Source organism: Ammospiza caudacuta, chromosome 3 (genome assembly GCF_027887145.1).
Source record: "Ammospiza caudacuta isolate bAmmCau1 chromosome 3, bAmmCau1.pri, whole genome shotgun sequence".
NCBI classification, from domain to species: Eukaryota; Metazoa; Chordata; class Aves; order Passeriformes; family Passerellidae; genus Ammospiza; species Ammospiza caudacuta.
The window spans coordinates 30,772,747-30,794,788 of record NC_080595.1 but is presented as its reverse complement, the minus strand read 5'-3'; the positions used below and the strand labels follow the sequence as shown (position 1 = coordinate 30,794,788).

General features: G+C 43.6%; 1 protein-coding gene across 2 annotated transcripts in view; it reads right to left on the bottom strand.

The window, feature by feature from the left end:
* Positions 1 to 21,278, bottom strand: part of EPAS1 (endothelial PAS domain protein 1) — a 77,308-nt gene extending 56,030 nt beyond the window's left edge. Inside the window, exon 1 of one of the 2 annotated variants that reach the window (XM_058802629.1) lies at positions 20,985 to 21,278. In XM_058802629.1, coding sequence (XP_058658612.1) covers positions 20,985 to 21,010 — 26 coding nt within the window. In that variant the 5' untranslated portion in view covers positions 21,011 to 21,278. The remainder of the gene's footprint in view (positions 1 to 20,984) is intronic. The other variant, XM_058802628.1, reaches the window with a different exon arrangement.
* Positions 21,279 to 22,042: the final 764 nt, after the last annotated feature.

Here is a 22,042-nt window from a genome sequence, read left to right as displayed (position 1 = left end):
TAAATTTAGTTTATATATAACAGCAAAAGTGCTGTGGCCAGTGACATCCCATTCAGTCCCATTAGTACTGAACAGGGCATACACAGGGCAGGCAAAAGCACAAAATGGCCATGTTTTCAGCTAATCCTAGTACTCATGTCTGCACCAGTTTGTGCTCTTACACTCTTTAAAACATGCTGAGAATACGACAAAACCAATCCCTTACTGCAGACATTGGACATATTTTGCTATAAATAGTGTATTTTTCCCCCAGTGTATTAGGATTATTTGTGAACTATTATTAAGCTTTACAAAAGGACTTGGGTGTGCTCACTTTTTTTTGTTTGTTTTGAGCAGAGATGCAGTGAACAATTTTGAGTAATTTAAGATTGTGAGCTCTACCAGCTGGACTGGAGCAGCGAGTTCAACGCCCTGCAGCCAACCTGGGGGACGCCTGGCGGGAGCTTGGCCACTCGGCCACAGCTGAAGCCCTTGGCTCTCGTGCTAGGGTCTGACCTGTACACTATTTCATGCCTATAATTTATCTTCAAACAACACCAGGGAAATCAGTAGGAGAGGGAAGGCTGCTGGATGTGTGTGCTGAACTGTCTAGGAACCTGCCATTCCAACTGCGCTTAGGACTCACTCTTCTAATACTGCCTCCCAATCAACCAATAAAGTAAAATTAAAATTAAAAACCCAAACAAAAACCCAACAAAACACTTTTCCTTGAACTGTTTGAAACGCTTTAAAAAAGTAAAAGAGTCAATATAATGGAGGTGTTTCCAGAAGAAGCTATCAGCATGATCAAAAAGGCAAAGACAAACTACTGAGTTTCACAAGATACTGTCATCAGCAGCAAGCTCAACATAAGGAGATTTTTTTCTGCCCCAAGCTGTTCATACAGCACTGGGGAAGAACAAAGGGACATTAATGATGCTGCTGCACGTACTGCACAGCCCGACCAGCATCAGAGAAGCGTTGAAGAGCCTGAGCCTGCCAGTCTCCTGCTCCACCAGATGCCCTGTCCTCAGCCACCCACCGCCCGCTGCAGGTCCTGCAGAAGCCAGCGTCACATACTTGGGGAAAGTGGAGTTTTCACAACGTGACACAAATGAGAATTTAGCTTCAGCTGGTTTGTGAGTACAGCTGCCACCCATAAACCTATCTTTTTCACACTCAGGTGATCTTTGACATTACCATGCCCTATAAATATCTGCAACTTGTTTGGCACATGACATTTCAAAAACAAGAACAGCTTTGTAATTATTGTTTTGCTTTGTATACAAGTAGTGGTAACCATGAAATGCATTTAAGGCAATTTGCTGTATATGCAATTCTATCAAGCACATAAACATCCCTCCCCTAAACAGAGCCTATCTGCCTTCATTAACCATTCAGGTGTCCCCCCAGCTTTTTGGAGGGCACATAACCATCTCCTCTCTTTGTCACTCCCTGCCTACACCAGCACCCTCCTGTCTGTCAGTGCCTCACTCCTTCTCCTTTGAGATCTCTAAAGTCTCCACCACAAACTTTGTACCTTTTAAATAGTAATAGATGCATGGAAGAGTTTCAGCATCTGCATATGCTAAGTGCCTTCAGTTCCTCAGTAAAGTCACCCTACAGGAAACAAATGCAAATTACTGCCTTCTAGACCTAAGGCACAGTCCTGGGGACCTTGTTATTAAATCATTAACCTTCGCCTTTCATTTTACCTATGTTTTCAGTATTCAAATGTTGCTTGAAATAGACAACCTTAGTACTTCCCCATGCTGCAATTTGTTACCAAGTGCTTCACTCCAATGATTGAGCAGTGACAAACAAATGAGAGTACCAGTTCTCAAGCAACAAGAAAGCAGTTCAGTAATTATTGCAAAAGCTAACAATTGTGTCCCCACAAAACCTTGCAAAAATCTGTTTATCATTCCTATGCAATCCCTAAACCAAGATTTTCAAAGAGCCCTAAATACCATTTTCTCTGCCTTCAAGGCTATAGCTCTGCACCCTACTGATGCTCCAGTTTATCAGATGATGATGCTAACCATGGTTGGTATCTTATCTCTGTAATCCCCCAGAGTTAGGCCAAGGCTAGTGTTGTACTACAGGCATGTAAAAATGTGCTTTGCTGTGGAAACAACCACATGTAATTTGGTGAAAAGCCTGAATAATTGGTACGCAATAATTACGGTTTCTAGTACCAAATGTTTGTTTTCCTGGGGGGGAAAAAAAAAAAAAAAGGTAAACCAGAATTTTGTAAGAGCCCTTATCTATTAAACATCAGACTAAAAGTTGGTTCATACACGTATTAACAAATTAGATATACAACCATGAGATCTGGTCAAAAAGCATGTATGGCTACTGAAATCAGTGGGAGGGAGTTTTGTTGCTGATTTGGATAGAATGAAAGTAAATCTGGTTTTCCCCTTCATCAACCCTTTCTGTCCTCTTGCTGTACCCTTTCCTACAGAGGAATACACAGCAATATCCCTGGCAGGCAAGGCGAAAGGCTGATGTAGCCCAACATCTTCCCACCAGCCCACTTCAAGGAGGACACAGAAAGCAGAGAGGCTTCCCAGAATGTTCTCCCAGTCTCTGTGCCTGTCAGCCTTCCCCTGAGCACGGACCCCAGGAAAGTGTGGTCAAACCTCCAGTGGTGCCTGTGGGTGCTTTTGATGGCTGAAGTGCAGCACACACCCAAGCCTCAGCAGAACCCTTTGAAACTCCTGCTGCAGCAAGCCAGCACGACCCTCCAGAGACAGGAACTGCTCACAGCCTGCACAGCTCCTGGTGCTCCCTGCAGCCCTCCCTTGGGGCAGCAGCCTGAGCAGCCCCCTCAGGAGAGAGCCCTGCTGCTGAGCAGCGCTCCCTCCGCAGGAAGGGCAGAGCCCAGCATCGGGGCTGCTGCCCCCACCCAAAAACACAACCTCACCAAGCCTACAGGGGCTCCAGTAACAGCAAAAGGAAAGTGCCTCCTGTCCTCTCTTAAAGCTCCCTTTGCATTAAGCTCTCTTTTCAAAAATGTTCCCATACTTACTTACTAAAGCAAACAAACAAAAAAAAAAAAGGTTTTTTCTTTTCATATTTAGAGAAACTGAAGTGTGAATACTGTGCAATATTGCACAGCACCACATCCCTAACGAAAACTTTGAAAAACTCAAACAAAAAACCCAATACACCACAAGCAACAGCAAACATTTACTATTCACTTCTGCTTGTTCTGACAGATCTGTCAACCAGGAACATTTTCAGATCTCTATATTCTGTGAGTATGGCTAAGACTATACTTCCTCACCATAGCATATGCTAGATTTTAATGTTAATTTTACTGTTCTGTCATTTCACTTTTTCAAAACACATTCATTTAAGCTTTTTAAGCATACTTAAACATACAAATGTAGTAATTGTTATTATTAGACCTATCCTCTAATATTCTGAATTACTACATGAGGCAGTAGGAGAAGCTCTTCCAAAACTCCTGAGATCCTCAGTACTTAATGAGACTGGATTTTGTAATATGCATTGAAATTGTTGTTACACACCTACAGCATTCCCTCATGTGCACAGGTCCCTAATGACAGCATACAAGTCACACTGCATGAGACACGGTGTGTTCTGCTGTAATGTCACAGGGTTTACTTTCCCTGCTGTCAGACTACAACCTCTGGGCAAGTGCCATTAAAAAACCTCTAAATTATGAGAATAAGCTAAAATAAATATCAGCACCTCTCTCTCCACAGCAGCACCTGTATGAGAAGTCTCTCATTCCCCCTGCACACTGCCTGTGACAGGTGCTGTCACTCTGCCAGCTGCAGCATACAGCTCACGAGAAGCACTGTAACACTCTTTGGCACTGTGAGCACAGCTGCATTTCTGCTGCTCCCAGTCTGCCTTTACACAGGCTCTTCCCTAGATGAGAAGTTTATTCCTGCTCGTGTAAAAGTTCAGCCTGAGAAGCACCAAGTAAGCTCTTCAGCTTCAGGGAGGAGCAGGCATGCAGGCTGAAGCACTCAGAGCGAGGTGGGCTGCTCCCTTGTGCTTTATCTGTGAGCACAGGCATTTTGGAGGCGAGTATCTGCCCTCACACATCCTCCAAAGGAGAGCAGTATCTCCGTGTGCCAAGAGCCGAGTGACGGAGGCTGCTGTGCCCCCAGAGATGCCTATCACTCCTGTCCTGCGGCAGGACACGCGTTGGAGGGGCCATGGGTGTCCTTAACACGAGGCTGCACGAAGCTGCAGGTGTGGCCGTGTCCCCGGTGACGCCAGGGACACAGGGTGTTCCCGGCTCCCAGAGCAGATTACAGCCACACGCGTTTACCTGCCTGCGACCCGCATTTGGACATGTACACAAGTGAACAATCCCGAGCTGTTTACTGGGACAAAACTCCCACTGACTGCAGTGGGTATCTGCCTGCCTGCACAGCTGAGGATTAAACCCTCAAACCTTTTGCAGTGCCCATGTGCACATTTCTATCTCATAAAAGAAAAAGGAAAAGCGAATATGCCCACGTGACCGTGGATCTCTCCAACACTTGGCTACATTTGGATTCAGAGAGCACGTGTGTCTTTTTAACACTGCCAAAAAAAGGACTAAGGATCGCCCCATGTTTTTTGAGCAAGAGTTTCTAAATTTTCTTCTTCTATATGCAGAGTAGATTTCTAGCTCTGACTTTATAAGGCAAAACAATTTTTTTGAAATCACTTAAAATGATGTATATCAGAGGAACATATTTCTTATTAAAAGAAATGGACTGTCAGGTCCTAAAATATCTCTCTAACTGCTTCCATTTGGAGAGAAAATCCATCTTTATTGACAGTGAAATGTGTTCTCCAGCTGGTTGAACACTGCTCAGCCCAACACCTTTTGCAATTCTCATGTGTCTTCCCTAATCTTAGGGCCAACTCCATCATCAGTCTACTTTTACCATACAATTCATATTTGGATGGCTTTTCCAGGACTCCAAACTCCATTGCTGTGGAGCAAGCTTGCTGCTTTTCTCCATCATTGGTCAAAACATGTTGAGGTTAACCTGGTTTATTTGGCAACCATGCTGCTAGAGCTGTTTGGTCAAGCCAACAGCATGTAAACCAGGATTTCTGGCTTTGCATCCATCCGTCAAAAATGCAATATATGTTATACACACACCCAAGAAGTGCTCGTACTCTCAATATTATAAAATGTTTCCTAGATGTCAGTAGTATCACCACTCTATTACTCTACCAATTCTCCAAGTATGGCATTAGCTGGACTGCAGCCATTAAAATGTTTTTCCTAAGAATACAAGGTAACAAACCAGACTACAGACTACAGCCTTGAAGTGACCACAAAAGCTGTCTCCCAACACACATTAACCAGTAAAAGTTCATTTTCCACAATAAATTAATCAGATTAAAAGACAGTAATGCAAGAAGTCACGTGACATTTTCTATGACAACCTGGATTCACAGAAAAGATGATAGTATGAGACAATTTAAACACAATCTCACAATCATCACTGTGATGACTAAGTCAATGTGAATGCTTTCCCTTAAAATGATTCTTCTGTTTCTTCAAAGCAGATGGTATTTAACTGGAAGATCATACATGACCTAGGAACTAGAACAGAAAAAAATGAGTACAGTCTACTGAGTAAGTTTACAAACATACTAAAGTGACTATTTTGTCATCTCTACTCTTCAGCTTTCCAAAGCCATGCCAGGAACAGGTCTGCCAAGGAATATGAGTAACAGTTTGAAAACTGTGTTTAAACTGTGTAGAAAGTGTCAAGTTAGACAAACATCTTTCTGAAAATGAATTACGGACAAAGCTCTGTAAGTACACACAATGTTCTACATATAGCTACATGTGCAAACACAAATATTTAGAAAATAATCAGCATAAACGCAGTGACATGGCACAAGCTGCTGTGAAATACACTTTCAAAACACACACAATCTAGGCTAGTAAATGGTAAACATTATTAAATACACTTGCTTCAACAGTAATGCAAAACTAATGCATATTTTAACCACAGACCATTGCAGAAACAACTTGTGTGGAAGCATTAAAAACCATCAGCATTAAAATACTGTTTTCAGAAATTCCTATCATTGTCATTAACACACTGGATACCCAGAGCATGTTCTCAAGGCAGATATAAGGACATTTAACTGAGGGACTATTAGCAATACCAACAATTTCAGAGTGTTCTGAAAATGCAATTTCATTGCACGCTGCCTCCTCCAGCCTCAATAAAGGCCTGTGCTTGTCACAGAAATCAGAGCCACAGCGGCACGTATTTCAGAGGTGCACTCAGTCTGAAGCCGTGCCTCACGCTTATCTCGTCACGAGGCCGCAGCAGGCACCTTTATTGCCTCCAGCCCCGTCGGCACTGACACCCGCCCCCGCTGCCGGTGGTTCCCCGTGGAAGGGAGCTTCCATGTGCTTCCATTGGCGTCACCGCCGGGACGCCTCCCGCCGCCGACATGGCTCGGCCGCACGTTTGCAGGACTGGCCTTTTAAAAAGTCGGCCGTATAAACTGGGCAGTGACCAGAATGAGCCGCAGTTATACAAGGAGCAAGGAAATATTATGCAAGACCACAGGAAGTCAGAGGAGACAGCATTCTGGGCAGGCCTGGCAAGGAGTCTGTGTGAACTTCAGCTAACAAGCAAAGCTCGGTCATTGGCGCCAAATTCAGCAGAGAACATTCCCAGTGCTGCAAAGGATAACACTCCCCATGCTTTTGCCAGTGGGCTGCGTTCCAGGACGCCATGTACCTGATGAAATGCAGATAAAAACCGGGTCTTACTTTTGGCCAAGGTTTCACTTATTTTTAAAATTCGAGGCATATTTTGGTCCAACCCTTCTTAGAAGTGGCAAATGGTTTATTTTCATGGCTTTGCTAATAGATCACTTGCTCTTACGCTCCCTGTAATTTCAACTACAATAAGTGACCTACAAAGAAAATGTTTAGCAGAAACCTCATTTTTTTCACACATCTTGCCCATCTCTACCTCAAGGCTCTCTGCTAATAGGATATATGAGGATTATGGATTCCTTTTCCTTTGGCATTTTGGAATGACCTAGGAAAATACACTTGGTGCAAAAGGATGATACCCACCTTGTACATAACTATACTATTTTAGTCTGTTTTAGTCAACGTCAAAAGTAATTGTTTTGGGAGTGGGGTTTGGTGGTTTTATTCATTTTTGAAAGCCACCTCACACAGGTCCTAATTGGAGAAGACATCCATTAAAATGTAGCAAACTTGATTTCTGAAATGACTGAAAAAACTTGCCTTAATTCGGTAAACATTCATCATCTAGCAATACATGAGTTCAGAGAGGTTTTATGCTTTGTTCCAGGATTCACCTTTAAAATATCAGTGATAAAATGCTGGGGGTGGAAATCCAGTTTTAGGTTCACACACACATAGTGCCAAATAAGAAGCACAGCACGCAGAGTCTTACACAACACAAAACAATTACCAATTGTGATGAGAGTAGACAAAGTGTTCTCAAGAGAATCTATTTTATGTTTGTAATCACCCTCAAAAACACACAATAGCACTCTCCTTCCAGCAAACACAAACCAAACAGTAATGCTGCCTTGACTGGGGGAAGTGATTCTGAGAAGTACAAAAGATCTTCAGTAGATACCGATAGCCAAAGCCAATGAACCAATTTTACAAGTTTTCATCATTACCTTTGCTTATGGGAACAACAAAAATACGCAACTCTTAACAGGAGATTCCCGCCTTCAATGCGGTTGGCACATGAAAAGGTTCCCATAGCCTGCTGCTCTTGCAAAAATAATTAAACAAGCACTGCAACAACACAGGAAAGTGAAAATGTTAGTGGTGACAATGCCTTCATTGTTACTGCCAGTATAACAATGCCCAAAATTAATCATAACCCCAACAATCAACACCAGCGCACACACAGTTGGGCCTCTCCAACCAAAACAGATCTTTCTACAGCCAGATCCAGACTTAAAGCTGTTGAGAAGTGCAGTTGTTTCTCCAGCTGAAGTCAGAGATTCCCATCCAGCAGAAACAAGTCTAGCTGCACTTCTCAAGGCCTGAGTGAAGCATACATCGGTGGTTTTAATGTGGCCAGTCTACATAGCCCACAGTATTGAGGGTAAGTATTAATCATAGTAGCACAGCAGTTTCTTCATCCAAAACCAGTAAGGTCTAAGCACACTGAAACACCTGAAAACACCCAGAGTAAGGAGCAGCCTTTTATCTGTATCTATTTCTGCCAAACAGCAAGGCAAATAGCTCACAGAAAGTTTTTAAAACACCACAAGGGTGAACCAGTGAACTACACTGCAAAAGCAACAAGCTGTTGTGCCAACAAGGGCTCTAGCAAAAACACACTCCTCCAGATTTTGCAGGTCCTGGTGGATCCTGGAACCTGTGGCACAGCAAGCTGCAAGCATGTAGCTGGCTGGCGCTTGGACTTCTTCAGCCATAGCAAGTCTTTCATCTCTACAGGGAAATAGACTTGTGGATGCAACTTTTCCCTGTAGCCATTACAACACCTGCTCCCAGTTATTTAGTATCCTTGAGATCTCTACAGCTCTATCAGAAATAGAGGCAGACACACTATAACCGTGTAAACCTTGATCCCTTAAGGAAACAAGCTAGAAGGGGATAATTCATCTAATCACTGTCTCATCATCTATTAAAGTTTCTTTTGATATCCAAGTACTTCACTGAGCCATAATCCTTCTCCAGCCTTCCTATATGCAATCTATATTCAGCAACAGCAAACTATAATATACCTTCAACCACAAGCACAAGAAGGTATTTACTTCCTCTGAGGTGGAAAGGGAGATTGTCTTGACTCTCAGGAGCAAGTATGTCTCTAGGTTGAAGCCTCCTCTTTATTTTCCTTCAGTATATTGATTTCAAATTCCACAGCTTCACTAAAACATCTCCTGGTACGTGGGCAAACACAGCACAATGAAATACATTTGCCCACCAAATATTCCTTCTTACAAGTGTAAATCAGAACTGATTTCCTGTACAAGTAACAGTATAAGAACAGATGCTTGTTTTACTTTCCTCATACCTTGCAAAGGTATTTCATTTGCTTAATCCACCAGCTAAGGCCAGAAGTGAAATGATCATGAAACCTCTTTCAAGTGGGATGAAGGTTTATATCACACACAGCTGACATTTTATTTTCCTCAAAGGCATTTTCACAAAACAGAACCCAGAGGTCTGAGGCAGGAACTGAACTCCATTTTGATAAAGGTTATAGATATTATGGATATGGAGGGTTTTTTTGGTACAAAAGCCAGAGCACTCCAACTGTTAATTAAGGTACAAAGAGAAACTTAGGAAACCAAACCAACAGGAGCACATAGCTCAACAAATGACTCAGTAGGCTCTTTCCCTGGCTGTAACCTACTCAAAATGCAATATAACATGAAATCATTTTACAGTTGCACTGTATTCATCACATGACTCCCTCTGAAGGAATGCTCTGCAATGACTTCACGTTGGCAGTGTTTCTTCTTAAAAGGTTTTAGAAGGCAGGCGCTCTTCCTCTTTCAGCTCTGGCTTTAAGTGGACTTCTGGTCCACATTAGCCATCACTGCACCCAAAATCCCTACTGTGACCTGCAATGCCAACTTTGCTCCCTGCTCATTTTCTTCCCCATGTTAGAAGAGCTCTGAAAAGTTCCTATTTGAATAACCATTTGCTGTCATCTGCTTCTTTTAAAATACTTCTTTTTAAAAGTGTCAGAAAGCAATAGAGCTGGTCACTCTGGTTGGTTCATTGCTTCATATATGCTGTTTGAGAAGCTGGAATTTTTACTTTACAGTGTATAAACTAAACACCATGTTTACAGTGACATTTAGGTTTGAGGGGCAGGGAGATGTTGTCCTAAGATCTGGTAGGCAAAGGGAAAGAAGTGTTACACAGATAACACAGCCTCTTGCACTATCTTCTTCAGGGCCTGCACACAACGTGCAAAGCTGCCAAGTCTGTCTGAAACATTAGGCTTTTCTCACTGTCTCCTCTTTACACCAAACCCTGCAGGGGCTCCGTCTTCTGGCCCACCCTGGCACCCGTACGCAAGAGAAGCCTTAACTGAATGAAGATCCACAGGCTTCAGTCTCTGTGAGTGAGATTGTGTATGCTGACCTCTAAACCCATGTCCCAATAACCCTGTGTGTCAGCACTCTTCTACTTTCTTACAGTTCAAAGAAACTGAGAGCAAATGATTGCTGGAACCCTGCTGAACTGCCCATCTGCAGAAAAGACCGGTTTTGTTGTGATGGCCAAACCCTCCTTTTCACTCTTATTGACCCGTGGGTTGCTCACCCTGCCTGCTCCGTGATGAAATCTGAAAGAATAAGGGGTTTATCATCCCTGGGATGCTTTCAGGGTGTTGCAATCCCCTGCTGCCGCCACCAACACCCCCACCTTCTCAATTGCTTGGGGCGTCTAAATTGCACACGGATCTTGTATGACAGGAGGACAAATTCAAAGGTGAAGCAAGCGAAGGCGGAGGTCACCCGTCAGCACGTGGGTGTAACCTACATATTGAGGGATAATATGGAGTGCTGCAGTAAAGAGAGCAATTAACCAGGTAATATAGGAGTGAGAGATAACCAAGCTCCTTCCACTTGACAACCTCCTATTAAAGCATTTTCAAGTTAGGTTTATTCTACAAGTTTCTTGCCAGCATATCTACAGCATTGTGTTAGGCATAGAAATAGAAAGGCTCCATTTTAAGAAGTTTACAATTTAAATAAATAAGACACACAAAGGGTGGAAGGAAGGATGTACTACCATCCCAGTTTTCCAGACTGGGGAGCTAGGATAACTACAGTGAGCAGCCACACCACACCGTCCAGGCTACATTATCAATGCAATGCCCTGAGTACCCAGCAGAACAAAGACATGGGCCAAGCAAGGGGCTTTTAGAGAGGGTGTGGAGGGAAAAGGAGACAGAAGAAGCAACTGCAGAGGCCAGACCCACTTGCTAAAGCTGTTGTTCAGCAGCCAGGTCAACAACCAGACTCAACTTTCACAGCCAGCTCTACTGAGAGTGGTGAGCAAGCTCAAGAAACAGAATCTAAAACATGATTTTATTCAGCTTCACTGCACTTTGGCCCACGTCCCCATGCCAGAGAGGCTTTGTTCGGGCCAGTCATGCAGCTGACAAACAAAAGTAGGGTTGGGGGGTTGGTTTTTCCTAAATGGGAAATAATGGCTGTTTCGAAACACCAGCATAAAGTTTCCCTGAAGATATCTGCACTTGCTTCTATTTCATTTTCAAGCCAGCACATGCCTAAGAGAATGGAATAGTTCCCTTTTGTGAATCACTAGGAACATAATACTGCTTTGCTATTACGTAAAAAAACCAGTAGAAGCATTGAGACAACTTGAGCACAGAAAGGATGTTTCTGTAAAAATGTCCCTCTGATTAGTAATGGCAATAAACACATCCTTCAAATCATTCACAGGGGAGAAAACCCAAGAACCAGATTTATTAACACAAACTGATAATCTTACAGCTGCAGCACAAAAACAGCCCACCCGCAGCTGAAGCAAGCTATGTTCCCTCAGTGAAATGCGGCATCTTCCACCAAACCACCCACGTAAAAGTGCTGCATTAAGCAATGAAGGGGGTTCAACACCCCCAAATGTCTACCTTCCCTAAAAAGCATAAATAACACTGTTTTGTTAAGACCAAGCATAATTATCTGTCTTGAGGCATTGGTTTCCTGCCCTGCAAGCAAAAGTCAGCCATCCCATGTGCAAGAACTGCCCAACTCCAACTGTCTGCACTCTTCAATGTGCAAGACAACCTTACAGGACAACAGGAACTGTCTCCCAGATCAATATGGGGATAACTGGAAGCAGCAAACCAAGAGCCAATTTGTTATGGTTTTCCTTTGTGACAGAGGAGGAACAGGAACAGCCAGCAGTAGGCAAAGCCTTGCTGTTCTTCCAAGACCATATGCTGAAGGCAATATGCAGAGGCTATTCCAAAATGCTTACCCCTTCCCAAAGGCTCTCCACCTTCACTGAATTAGACAAATGCAGCTTTTCCAGAAGAATCATCTGGCAAAAGCTATAGGAAAATACCAAAAGCACTTTCACCAACTTGCAATCTTCTCTCACAGGTTATGAAACACAGGGGAGGCAACTGAGACCGTAAAAAAAAATAACCTGGAGTTTAGTATAGTTCTAACTGGTCACTGCATTTATATTCCAGAGAAAAACTGCCTAAGGAGTCATGGCACGATACAGCCATTTAATGCTGAATTTCTTCTCACACATCCACATGTGACGCTGGCATTCCACAGATCACACAAAAGGCATTTTTGTTCTAAGCAAACTTCCTATCAGCTTTAGGTCAATACTCACCATAAATACCTGGGAGCCTGAAGACACTGTCATTGCCATCAGCTAACAAGTTTATTTCATCATAATGCCACACAGTAATCTAACCAGGAGCAACAATGCTTATCATCTCAGAAGATACTCTGCTATTTGCAACGACTTTTGGATACAAATTGCACAGACAGCCAAAAGCTGGGCACATTCCTAGCAACATTCCCCATTTACAAGTGTAGAAATACAGAGAGGATGGTTTCTTAACGTCTGAGAGATCTCTGAAGTATTTTGACAATAAGTACCCAATAATACCTAGAATTTACTGGCAGAGAGGGTGACACAATTGCGAATGAACAGACAGGGCCTGAAGACCAACAGCAGCCAGAGAATGTCCCAAACACAATGGCTGAATAGGATTGCTTTGTAGTTTATCATACAAATGCAAGTGCAAATGACTACAGCTGTGATACCACCAGCTTAAGCAGTTTAAGCACCTTTTTATGGCAGTAAATACCTTAGATATGCTAAGGGTGAAACAAAATACAAGGAATGTTCTCTAAAGTATACTTCCACCACCTTTATAAAAGCTGCCTAATAACCATCCCACTTCATTCTTGCTTCAGCTTATTACCTAAGCAAATATTTATCTTACTAGAGCATGAATAGAACTAAGGTGAAAATATTATACAGTCATTTCTGAACACCATAAGACAACTTGCACCAAAATTATGAGCCCTTAATGCATATTTTCCCATGCAGTTTAAAAAAAAGTTCATAAGGCCTCTCACACCACAAATGACCATCAGTTTTGCCTTTTAAGAAGAGAAGAATAGGGCACATTTTTAAGATTTCATGCAACTTATTCAGGCCACTGAACTGGGTTCTTAAACTGAAACCATTCAGCAAACCACCTTCTGTGTACTAAAATAATATATATATATAAGGGATTCAGAAGCTGACTATGTAAAGAAAACACGTGTACTAGGCCAAAGGTTGATATCACCTGGGATGACTATATTTCAAGATATAATAATATCTGCTGCTTAAAGCAATAGCTTTCCTGGGAAAGGCAAACATGTCTATCTCTCAGCATATGCAGGCAGGTTTTCGAGAACATGGCTCTGAAATTATCAGTCCCTTGAGAACAAGTTAGAAATTCTGTAAACATGCTGTTTTCATCTCTCCCGTATTTTGACTTTCTTGTCTGTTGTGTCAGGAGCCAGTGAGGGGTTATGGCGAGCCTTCACTGCTATGTTTTCAATTATCCTACAGTCTTTAAAAAGCTGTTCACACAACCAAAGCTAGAGAGGACCTTTGTCATTGCCAAGTCACACTTCCTGCCTAACCCAAGCCAAAGAGGACTAAGTATTTTCATCAGACCTGGTAACTTGTCTAAGCAATTGCAGTTTTTGAAAGACTGGGACTGTTTTGAATTCAAGACTTTAAGTGATGAGGGCCTTGCAAATACTGTAAAAGGAATACCTAATATTTTGGTTTAGCAGATAAATGTGAAGATTTCTCCTGAAAGAAGGACAGGAATCTGATTGAGGTCAAGCCACCAAACCAGACACATGTATGCGTACACTACTTCAGTACAGTAAAGATCTGGAAAAAAAAACCCATTAAGTCTAACACCAGAAAAGAAGGACAAAGAAAAAAGAAAAATATTTAAATTAACAAGTGATTAATAATTATTTAAGTCTCATTCAAATGAATTTAGAACACCTGATTTTCAATTAACAACATAGTGCAACACAGGAAACCTTATAAAAATGAACCCAGATCTAAAATGTTTCAGCAGTCTACACATGTCTTGACAATTTCTCAACCCAAATCGCTTCATTTTAGTCTAGCTCAAGCTAGAACACTAGCTCTTGCTTTCCTTGTGCTCTGGAAAATTATTTTCCAAGAAAATATTTGTTTTTACAGAAAATATTCACCAACTGCATCTGCAGCTTTTCCAGCACTTGGTACCATTGTTTGAAATTTGCACTTTATTTCTTACCTTCATTTGCCCAACTCCAACCACATATAGTTTGATATATTAGATAATGAGTAACAAATATTTACAATAGATTAAGTTCACGTTTCAGTAGCTCCAAATAATTTTTAAATGATCCCAGTAATCTTACTACACATATACCTTCAGACAGACTGCCTGCTATCAAGTGCCATAAGTTACACCCACATGATTCATCCGTTAGGAGAGCTGCTCTGTTTAAAAAAAAAAACAAAACCAAACCACACCACCCTCCCCAAAAAAAACTCGCCATGCACAACGCTCCCCATATCACTTCTAATTTTAGCTTTTCCTTAGATAACACAATTTCCTGAAACAAAACGAGACTGCTCACACTCTTCTAGCTCCAAAATGTTATTGCAAAAGTATTGTTATTTGTAGAATTAGTTCAATGCACACAATATTTCATATTCAAATATAAAGGGATGTTTCTGTGCTTCAGCCTTCTGTTCTGCCAGTGCTATGGAGAAGGAGGTGAAAACAATCAGGAGTTACTTTTTTCCCCCCTCTTCTTTTTCTTTTTGTTTTGTTTGTTTGGGGGAGAGGATTTAAAGAACGAGGCAGGCAACAGAGAGCAGTGTTGGACCTGCACTCATCACTGTTCACTCATATATATGACAAAAACAAGCAAACAAATCCCAGCCAAATCCCATCAAAGTCCGGTTGTTCTCTCCATCAAAGTCCTACTTTACAGTCTGTCCAAATTCTGGCCTAGAGGTTTCATTCACGCAGGGCAGAGCTGGGATTTAGGGACATGCTCAAGAAGCAGGGACTGGAGGAATAGCCAGGCACAGGCAAATGCAGTTTGAGAGACGTTTCTTGTTGGAAACACAATATGCTGCTGAAATCTCTTTGAACAAACAGTCACTTTGGTTCTACAGATTCCCCACAAATACTTGAGATGAAAACACTACTTAATAATGCTATTTAATGTTTGTTTGAAAGCAAATCAGTGCATAAATACATACACAGCAGAACGAAGCAGCATTTGTAACTTGGGGGGTGGTTCAACATATTTACATCAGGAATAAAAACCACTGAGGAGCTGTGTTATTCTGGTTTTGTCCTACTTGAGAGCACAAACAAAATAAAAAAGTGTTTCTTCCTCCTGCCCAAATGCACACAATTTGTTTATAAAGCTGAAATAAGCCAGTATTAATCGTCCAGCCATAGGCTAACACGAAGTATGTGTAAAGTTTCTGAATTTTTCAAACTTCTTGGAGGCAACACCCTAAACATTCCCCTAAATCAAAGAAAACTGCTGATTCCACATATTAGCACACAGAGAAAGGGTCAAGACCAGGGCACCTCTTTGACTGAAGATCAGACATAAAAATTCAACTAGAGCAACTTTGCTCCTTGTCTGGCAAAACATTTGATGAGTTTCTATAAAATAAATACTGAATATTTGCTGGGTCACATACAGCAATGGACAGAGAAGCATAATAGAGATGCTATCCAAATCCAAATGCTTTGTAATAACAGTCAAGTAAATTAAATTACAAGTCTAACTGTTTTCAGGCCCAAATATGCCCATTTAATCAAAATTTATTATGGCAGATTTTATTTCAGCAAAATTTTCTAGACCTAAATAAAGTCACAGAGGAAAAACAAAATCATAATTAGATTTGATCTCAAGAACATAATTAAGTGAGTTACTTTGGAACAGTACTTATTTATCAGCCAATTGGCCTACTGTACTTCATTAAGCTACTTTCCAAATGCATAATAAAATAGTTTCCCATTTTACACACTTCAGAAAGCGTCTCATAAAAAGCAGCTCTGTAAATGTAAGAAGTTTTTTTTTTTTTACATATAAGCAGTCAAGGTTTTATCCTCACCAAATAACTACTTTATTATACTGTCTTTTAAGCAAATTGAGCACAAGAAAGATAAATGAGAAAAAATCTGCCAGATGCATTAATATTCATTCTTGCACTTTCTCTGCATTTAAGAGAAGGGCTCTGTCATCCTTGTGCCAGCTACTAGGAGCAGAACTATTTATAACTATTAAGATACACATGTCACTATGAATATTGGAGTAATTAACAAAATAGCATTTCACAAATAGCTTTAGCAGAATAAAACCATTCCAAGTATTTAAATTATTTTTAAATACAATCTGCCTTTGTATTGCTCATTTCCTCACTCTAATGTTTATCCTAAGAATAGCAAAAAGTTTAATGCTTGAAGAGTACTGCTCTCACCACACCTAACAGCTTGGAACCTGAAAACAAAAATACTTAATGTTTATGAATCCATCATAGTTAAAAATATTACAGAAAGATATAGAGAGATCCATTTTGATACTCATGATGGATCTCCTGAATTCACAGCATAAATGCAAAACTGGTTATTAGCAAAGTATCTCTAATATGCAAGATATTCTTAATGACTCACACAAGATAAATGTGACAGAGATGCAGAGATAAGGGCATGACACAAAGATTGTGTTTATGAAGGGCTGACAGATTTTTAGATTGCTCTAGGGCCAAGCACTAAGCACAAGCAGAGCAAGCCCTTGGAGCAACCCTGTGAAACACAAATTCCCAGATGCTCAGATCACTTTGGGAGGATGGTGCACACTGGGAGGCACTCACACTGCACACCATTCCCACAGCAAAAGCCTTTCAGTCCTCACCAAGCTGAAATACTTTGGCTCTGTGGAGGTGAAACCACAGAGGTGGGCAGCAGAAGTCAGGAGTTCCCAAGCCAGAGCTCAGCCCAGCCTCTGCTCCATGTCACTGCAGGCAAAGGCAGAGCCAGGGCAGGCATGAGCCTGTCCCTCCTCACTCCTGTACCCTTGGGCCACCCTCTGGTAGAAAAGCCAGACATCTCTAGAAATCAGAAGGGGCAGAGAGTACAGAAACAGAAGGGGCAATACTAAAGTAGGAGGGCTATGCGCGGCCAGGATCATTCAAGATGACCTGCAAGCTATGAAGTGTCTGAATTTGTGGTGCTGAAACAGAAATACGAATTGCTTAATGTTAACACACCATAAATATGTGCTAAACAGCCAATTTAAACAGATTGTTCACCAGGAATTCAGGGGATCACATTTCTTTTTGATAACTCCAAATAAGAAAAACTGCAAGAGCAGATGTGAACACAGAAGCAAACAGAAGTAACTAAAATATGTGGGCTATGCATGGGGAGATGTTGAGCAACAATAAAACTTAAAAAAAATTTTTTTTATGGAGCTGAGTAATCTATGAAATAGTCCGCAAAGGAAAGTTTCTAACCTCCATCAGCTAAAGTACATAAAGTGAGGTTTAAAAGAATATAAGGACAAACTTGGGTTGGCAAGAGAATGGACAAGATGATCTGTCACCACCATCACAGAATAACAGGCAACAGGGAGTATACCTGGCAACAGTGACACACAGAAAATGTACTGGGGAAAACAAAACTGAGACTGTGTGTTTGTTGAAATCTGCAGTTTAACACCTTGGCACATCCAAATGCTCACATTTCCTGACATCCAAATTGTATCCATTACAAGTGAGCAACTACCTGAGCTCTGGAGAGCTGTGCCATCAGGACAGTTTCCTCATCCTGAGGAGGAACAGCCAAGAGTGACCTCAGCTTGGCAAAACCACTCTCCTGAAGGAAAAAGGTCAGCAAAATTTGAGGCACAAAGTACCTCATTAGAGGGGCTCAACATCAAATAAAGCCCAAAGTAAAAGGGTAAATGAAAGCAGCCTGTTACCTAGATAATAACTGGGGGCAATCCCATTTCTTTACTATCTGGGCCAGAAGTTGTTAAACGGATTTATGTAACATTACACGGTTATGGTCACAAAACCTATTGTGTAATTACATGGGGACCACTAGCACAGAAACACCCTGAGCTGCAAAACTGGTTTATTTTTCATATAACTGGAAAACAAACACAGAATTCCCCAAGTAACAACACAACTGAAAAGGTGAAGCAAAATGATGCATCCTTCTCAGTGGTACTTGACTTGTCCTGAGCCTGGCTTCAAACTTTTCTCAAACAGACACTGTTGTCCATCCAGAACCGTTCATTTAACACAACATCCACTCCTAACAAAGTAACTGTCTTGCAAATCATTAAAAACCACATCAAGATATTGTACCAGACTGCTCTAATTGCATTGGGAATTACCTACTACTTCTTGTTGTACTGCACAGCTGTACAGATCAGATACTTTCCCCTTAGCTTTCATTATATGCTAAAATGTGTTATGCCCTTTTATTCCTCCTTCTCCTAGTTTCTAATTACCAGCATTCTAGGAGAGTATCTAATATTGTGTAGATTTTTTTTAATAAGTTAAAAGAATAATCATATTAATTTCAGCTCTGAATCTTGGACTAACTTTAAATCAGCCTACTGAAAGTGCCATAACATTTGTTCCAAATAAAGCAACTGCTCTTTTCTGCTGGCAAACAGAGCTTCAAATGAGGACCTGAGGACGTTCTTCAACTTAAAGGGACCATTAAGAGAATCAAAGATTATCTTCCTTAGAACATTTATTTAACAGTAAGAGATCTGCTCCTCAACATAGTTTCAGAGCTGCCTGGAAATCTGGTAACATTGCCCCACCTTTTCTCCATGAAAGTGATTTATAAATGCTATCAGCAAGTAAGGTTAGACATCCTAGTTGCATATCTGGATAGAGATCAAGCAAACAATACACTAACTGTCGAACTCAAGGCAATAAACCTACTCTATAACAGTACTGGAAAATTAAGAGAGCAAAACGATCTTGTTTCAACAGGGTACATCCCCAGTAGGGATATCCACAGCACACTGACAGAGAGGCACAAGCCAGCTATCTGAAATCCCTCATATGACACTCTCCCAGCTCTTCCACAAACACTAATTTACGCAACAAACCCACGAACCAGATAACAACTAGCCTACTTCTGAGAGAAACAGAAAAATTGTCACTGAATGTCACAATATTTAAAAGCAGTGAGGGAGTCAGGATCAGGGTTCAGACTTCAGTCCTGTGAAGCCTGTGTAGTATCTGAAGAGTGTTTCCCCAAACCACTTCAGTGTGCTGTCCTGCAAGATTAGACAGCGCTCAATCCCTCACTCTGCTTGAAAGCAAGAGGGTAAAACTGAAGAGATTGAGTGCCCCGTTAAAAAGAGGTGATACAATGAAAGCAGTGTATTTCCAATATATACACTATTTCATCCTCTTGCCTCATAAACTAACACATTAACTACATTGTACTGTACTATAATTTTTTACTTTTTCAACATAAGACACAAAACCTACATGTATTTTTTTACTCTGCACTCTACCTAGAACAAAATACACTTGAAGTAACTGTTTAACCTTAATATGTTAGTTTTTGATAAACTGAGGAAAACAGAACTACAGGGAAAAGGTATGATTTACACTGCTATACCTCCCCTACTACATCGTCATAGCGTGACTCAATAAAAAAGGAGCTATTACACAAACAAAAACCCAAGGTTTAGAGTTTACTGCATGGTAACTGGATAGTATACACGACATATAACAACATAAAATTCTTAGTCTATAAACCACATCGCTTATAAAAAGAATCTACGGCCAGAACAGTAACCTGTCCTGATAATCGATGGATCCTGCCTGCTGCAGAAATCAGACTGAATACATATCCTACAATTCTTCATAGACCTTTATTCACTTCGTTTGAGTTTTCCCCATGTCCGTACCCTCTCTCATCCATAGGAATTGTTTATAGCTTTGGAGCAACAAGTATATAATTCTTCTCTTTATCTCCACCTGTAATTTCTGTTTAAAACCGCTGAGTTTTATTTTGACGTTTGTTCTCAAGAACCAACAAGAAAACACTCTTTGATGAGCTACAAAACTACCAGTGCGTTACTCTGATTCCCTCTGGAAGGGAGCTCTGGCAGTGTGGGAATGTCTGGCTTTACATCCCCCGCAAAGGGCAGCAGCAAACGAGGCGCTGGGCACTGCTGGGGCTCTCGGCCCTCCGGGAAAGCCCGCTGACAGCTGAGGAGCCCCGGGAACCGCGGGAGATGCACCGCGGCCAGCGCCTCGGACCGGAGCGAGGAGGTGTCGAAATATTTACACAGCCTGGCAATTTCATCCACGCGACTTTAGTTATAAAACACGTTTTGCTAAGAGTGCTGCTACCTTCAAAACCCCTATCCTCAACTGAAAAATAGTTTCCTACTCCTCCTGCCCTCGCTGACACCAAGCCCTGCCACGGCAGTGGCCGCACACCGGCGGGCTGGCCCTGCCTGCCAGATGCACCTGCCCGCAGCCGGGGCCGCCTTTACCGGGCCGGGTGCGCGGCGGCCGCGGTGCCGCCGGCGGGGGCAGCTCCGGGCAGGCGCTGCCCGGCTCGGCGCGGCCCGGACGGAGCGCGGGTTACCCCGGAGGGGCCGGCGCTGCTACCCGGCCCCTGTCCCCGCCCGGGCCGGCCGAACTAACTCACTCACTCACTCACTCACTCACACTCATTCACGCCGCAGCCGGTCCCCGCAAAGGCTCCGGGTCGAGCCCTCGCACGGGAGCGGTGGCGGGAGGAGCCGAGGCCGCGCCGTCCCGCCGGCAGCGCCCCCGGGGCGGCGATCCCGCGGCCCAAGGGGGCAGCGGCAGAAGGAGGACGCGGCGGCCCGAGCAGCGCGGCGCCTCGCCCGCGGCCCCTCACCTCTTCTTCTCCTTGTCAGCTGTCATCGCGGCGGCGGCTGCTGCCGGCTCCTGCGCCGCCTCCCGGGCCGGGGCGCGCTCAGCACCTGCCCGCGGGACGCGGGGCTCCGCGGGCGCCGGCGGGCGGGGAGCGCGGTCCGGTTCGGCCGGGTCGCCCCCGAGGCGGGCGTACAGTCTCAGGACACTGCCGAGGATTGTACGGCCCGCCCGGGGGAGGCGGTGGTAGCGGCGACTGCTGCGGCGGGACAGGAGCGACGCGGCGGCGGGGCTGTGCAGCTCGGCGCCGCCCGCAGAAAGTTCTCACTTTAAACCTCGGGCAGCCGCCGGCCGCGGGGGCAGGGCCGGCCCCCTCCGCCCGGGACCCGGCCCGCACGGCCCGGCCCCGCCGCCGCCGCCGCGCCCGCCAATGGGGGCCCGCGGGGCGCCCCGGGCTCCCCGCCCCCGGCACCGGCCCGGCCGGGGGTCAGCGGGGCCGCTCCGCCCCGCCGGCGCCGCTCCGCGCTCCCGCACACGGCACCGGGCCCTCCGCTGCTGTCCTGTTTTTCAGTTATTTAACTTTTTGGTTATTGAACTTTCTTATTTTTTTAACTTTTTTTTTTTTCCCCTCAGAAGTGGTTTCTCCCCTCGGTGCGGTCCGAGGCCCGCCGCAGCACCTGCCCGGCAGGCGCGGAGCGGCTGCGGGGCTGCCCCGGCACCGAGCGCCGCTCCCGCCAGCGGGAACTGCCCCGCACCCGCCCCCTGAGCGTCCCCCCGTTCAGCCCAGGCAGGGGTGCTGAAAAAATAAATGTAAAATGACGAAAATAAAAGTCGCAAGGACGGTGCGGGCCTGGGGAGAGGCCGAGGAGGCATGGCAGCCCTGCCCCGGCCCGGCTCAGCTCGACCCGCGTCCCGCACGGAGCAGAGCGAGTGTGGCGGCGGCTCGGGGCAGAGGGATGTGCAAGGAAACAAGGGCTCTTCTTTTGCCTCCCTGATGGGACTTCCTTCCTCTCCTTGTTTTTTCGATTTTATTTTCTGTGCCGTAGTGGATATTTCAATTCAGGCACTTTTAAAACTCGTGGT